This window comes from Pyrus communis, chromosome 3 (assembly GCF_041283825.1).
Source record: "Pyrus communis isolate YQ-2024b chromosome 3, ASM4128382v1, whole genome shotgun sequence".
Taxonomy (NCBI): domain Eukaryota; kingdom Viridiplantae; phylum Streptophyta; class Magnoliopsida; order Rosales; family Rosaceae; genus Pyrus; species Pyrus communis.
The window spans coordinates 230,251-234,267 of record NC_142567.1 but is presented as its reverse complement, the minus strand read 5'-3'; the positions used below and the strand labels follow the sequence as shown (position 1 = coordinate 234,267).

At 42.5% G+C, this 4,017-nt stretch overlaps 1 protein-coding gene across 1 annotated transcript; it reads left to right on the top strand.

Moving 5' to 3' along the window:
• The first annotated feature begins 433 nt into the window (after positions 1–433).
• On the top strand, positions 434–3,640 carry LOC137716012 (uncharacterized). The gene is made up of 3 exons (XM_068455401.2): positions 434–799; positions 928–1,361; positions 2,170–3,640. The coding sequence occupies exons 1-3, from the start codon at positions 680–682 to the stop codon at positions 3,446–3,448; spliced, it is 1,833 nt and encodes a 610-aa protein (XP_068311502.2). The 5' UTR covers positions 434–679; the 3' UTR covers positions 3,449–3,640.
• Positions 3,641–4,017: the final 377 nt, after the last annotated feature.

Genomic DNA, 4,017 nt, shown 5'->3' with positions numbered 1-4,017 from the left:
ATTAAATAAAATTAGTTAATTAAATAATGATTGTGATATACGAAGAGTTATTCTTCTTTCTTTTCTTGGTTTTGCAAATTTTTCAAATGATGTAGTTGTCCACATCAGATGTTACCTCGGGTGTTATAGAAATTGAGTATAAAAATAAGAAATTATTATTAGTACTCCAAAAATCTTATTTGGCACTCCAAAATTTCTATAATTAGAAAGAAAAATACATTTATGAGAAGTATAAAATAAAATTTTTAAAGTACTAATAACAATTCTTTAAAAATATGATATGAATAACATTACTCTTAACTTCAAGGATGAAACCCTTTTTCTCTCTCCTTTTTATTTTATTTTATTTCTATTATCAAGAGTCAAAGCTGGCAATTTCTTTTATTAATAATAATTATTATTATAAAAAAGAGGGCTTTGTTCTCTCCACCACCTTCTTCCCCTTATAATTACTCTCCAAATTTTCGAGCAGATTTTAAATCATCGTCCGCCTCCTTCTCCTCCCTCTCTCCTTCTCTCATCTTCTTATTCTTTCATTTTTTTTGCTTCCATATATAAGTACATATTTGTGCTTCCTTCCCTTCCCTTCCCCTCCCCTCCCTTGCCTTGTTTGGAAGGGAATATTGCAGAGAGAAAAGAGAAGGGAAGAGAGGCGAGGAGAGGAGAGGAGAGGGGGTTGATGGTGAATGGTGAAGCCTCTTACAAGAGATTAACAGCAACAATGACTACTACCAATTCATCTTCCTGTCTCTCTTCCACTTCCAATGAGAAGAAGCACTGGTGGCTCAGCACCCGAAAGGTATTGCTTTTCATCTTATTTCTTACTTAGTTGATTCATCCTTTACTCAATAATTATACATATACATTTGTACAGAACTCAATTACAGAATGTTAGTTTAAACTTTGATGGTAATCTTGATTGCACAGATTGTGGAAAAGTATATGAAAGATGCCAGAAGCCTGATTGCGACCCACGAATACAGCGAGGTAGCATCGGCGGTGGGCCTTCTGGACGCGGCTCTCGCCATCTCCCCGCGCCTGGAGGAAGCCCTCGAACTCAAGGCCAGGTCTCTCCTCTATCTCCGCCGCTTCAAGGAGGTCGCCGATATGCTCCAGGACTACATTCCCAGCCTCAAAATGGCAACCGACGACTCTTCCTCCTCCTCATCCTCCGGTGGCTCTGACAATTCGTCTCAGCCCCATTCCCGTGAGCGAGTCAAGCTTCTCTCCTCCAACAGTGGCAACTCGTCCTCCAGCTCGCCGGATCGGGATCCTTCCTTCAAGTGCTTCTCTGTCTCGGACTTGAAGAAGAAGGTCATGGCAGGCCTCTGTAAAAACGGCGACAAGGAAGGGCATTGGAGGTAAATTAAACCCCTCGGATTGATTGCTGCTCTGTTGTGTTGTGTTCTGTTCCATTGGTTAATGCGCGTTCGATTTCTAAAATTGTTTTTCTTCTGTGTTATGCTTTTTATGACTTTACGAGTATTATTTATTTTCAGATCAGCCTTCTTGTTGTGCCTTATACGTTTCACTAATAAATGCACCTGCCAACTTTTGTAAATGAAATCCTCGATTTTCGGCCCCCAATTTCAAAAGAGAGAGAAAGAAAAAAAAAAAAAACCACTAATCCTATTTTGTGTGTTTGTTCAACTTGGTTTAACCAGTTCGGTAGGGTGGTCCTTTGTAATGTTTTGGTACACTTATGTAGCTGAGTTGGAAAAATCTTTGTTCAAAGAGTACTCGGGACTTGGGGCAAATTGGACATGAGAAGGATGAATTCCAGTTGTGTTCCGGAAAATTTGACTTCCATATTTGCAGAGCCAGCTAACCAATTTTAAAAATAAATAAAATATAACCCAATTGGCATTCACATTTCGAAACCTAGTCACATCGCATATGCCCCACCATTTTATAAACTTAGGGTACCATTTCTTGCTTTAAATTAGAAAATTAATGAAAATAATTTGAAAATTTTGAATTTGAGAATAAGAACAAAATAAAGGATAAAGTGAATAATATCCTAACTGATTTTTTTAGTATAAAAATATTATTTTTTGTTAAAATGAACAATATTAAAACTTTTCGTTAAAATTTTCTTATAAATTTGATGTTATTATTGAAAATAAAAAACAATTGCTAATTGAGTTAATTTACCACGTGTTGACACAGGTATTTGGTTCTGGGCCAGGCGTGTTACCACCTTGGCCTAATGGAGGACGCCATGGCTCTTCTCCAGACCGGGAAACGCCTCGCGTCCGCCGCATTCCGCCGCGAAAGCATATGCTGGTCCGACGACAGTTTCTCTCTGTCCAGCTTCAATCTCTCTAACGACACAGTCTCTTCCGCCAACGCACCCGCCACGCCTCCTAGGATGTTATCCGAGTCCGAAACCGTTACCCATCTCCTTAGCCACATTAAGCTCCATCTCCGCCGCCGAACCGCCGCAATCGCTGCCCTCGACGCAGGCCTTTACTCAGAGGCCATCCGCCACTTCTCCAAAATCGTGGACGGCCGGCGTGGAGCCCCACAGGGATTCCTGGCAGAGTGCTACATGCAGCGCGCCTCCGCTTTCCGGGCGGCGGGACGGATCGCTGAGGCGATCGCGGACTGCAATCGGACTCTGGCTCTTGAGCCGAGTTATATACAAGCATTGGACAGGAGAGCCTCACTTCTGGAGACCATCAGGTGTTTGCCGGATTGCTTACATGACCTGGAGCACTTGAAGCTTCTGTACAATTCCATCTTGAGGGATCGGAAGCTGCCGGGGCCGGCGTGGAAGCGGCACAACGTGAGATACAGGGAGATTCCGGGGAAGCTGTGTTTGCTGACGACCAAGATACAGCAATTGAAGCAGAGGGTGGCTTCAGGGGAAACAGGGAACGTGGATTACTATGCTTTGATTGGGTTGCGACGCGGGTGTTCGAGGTCTGAGTTGGAGAGAGCGCATTTGCTGCTCTGTTTACGACACAAGCCCGATAAGGCTACCATTTTCATTGATCGGTGTGAGCTGGCGGATGATCGGGATGTGGATTCAATTAGGGATAAAGCGAAGATGTCGGCTCTGTTGCTTTACAGATTGCTGCAAAAGGGTTATTCAAACGTGATGGCAACCATCGCGGAGGAGGAGGCAGCGGAGAAACAGAGGAAGAAGGCTGCAGCTGCATTACAGGCAGCTCAAGCCGCAGTAATTCAAGTGCAAGTGTCCCAAACCCAAGCCCAAGAATCTCGAATGGAATCCTCCTCCTCTTGTTCTTTCAATTCTAGCAATAGGAACGGTAGTAATCATAACAACAACAACACGCACTCCTCGTCAGCGGAAGCGAAAGCAGCGGCGGCAGCGTCGTTCCAAGGGGTGTTTTGCAGAGACATTGCGGTGGTGGGGAGTTTGCTGTCGCAGGTTGGGTTTAACCGCCCAATTCAAGTCAAGTATGAGGCATTGAGTTGCTGATTGGAAAATTGCAAGTATATTACCGGCGGGAAGGATCTTGCTTCAGTTTGTTTTCTGTCTGTACAAAAAAGCCGGGAAATTTTGTCGCCATTTTTTCCATTATCCTTATCTACTACTACTAGTAGCTACTACGGTGTTGGACTGGTACATGTACAAATTTTCTACTTTTTAATTTTTCGCTTTAGCTTAAAATTGGATGCCTTTTCCTTTTTTTTTTTTTTTTTTTTTAGTTTCTTTTTGAAATTAAATATATAAATTTCATATTCGCATTTGTTGTTTTAAAATTTTGTGGATGCATCCACAAATGTAATCGTATTGAAATATTGAATGGGAATAGGGAGGGGGTAGGGTAGGGTTTCGAATACAATTCATAAAGGTTGGGGGGCCTTGGCTTGTCTGCCATGTCTTTTCAGTTGCTACTTCTCACCCAAACAATGCTTTGGTTCGCTTGAGCGCGCGCCTCATTACCCACCCGCTCGCTCGCTCGCTCACTTGTAATCAATGCTATGCTTATTATAATCGAAACTGTTTTATTTTCTTGAGCATACACTTGGCTAATAACATATAGG

What these genes read in the sequence shown, in the direction of transcription:
- LOC137716012 (XM_068455401.2), top strand. Translation starts at nt 680, where the DNA reads ATGGTGAATGGTGAAGCCTCTTACAAGAGATTAACAGCAACAATGACT. An exon ending in GGTGGCTCAGCACCCGAAAG is followed by an intron (nt 800 to 927) that starts GTATTGCTTTTC and finishes TTGATTGCACAG; the next exon opens with ATTGTGGAAAAGTATATGAA. An exon ending in GACAAGGAAGGGCATTGGAG is followed by an intron (nt 1,362 to 2,169) that starts GTAAATTAAACC and finishes GTGTTGACACAG; the next exon opens with GTATTTGGTTCTGGGCCAGG.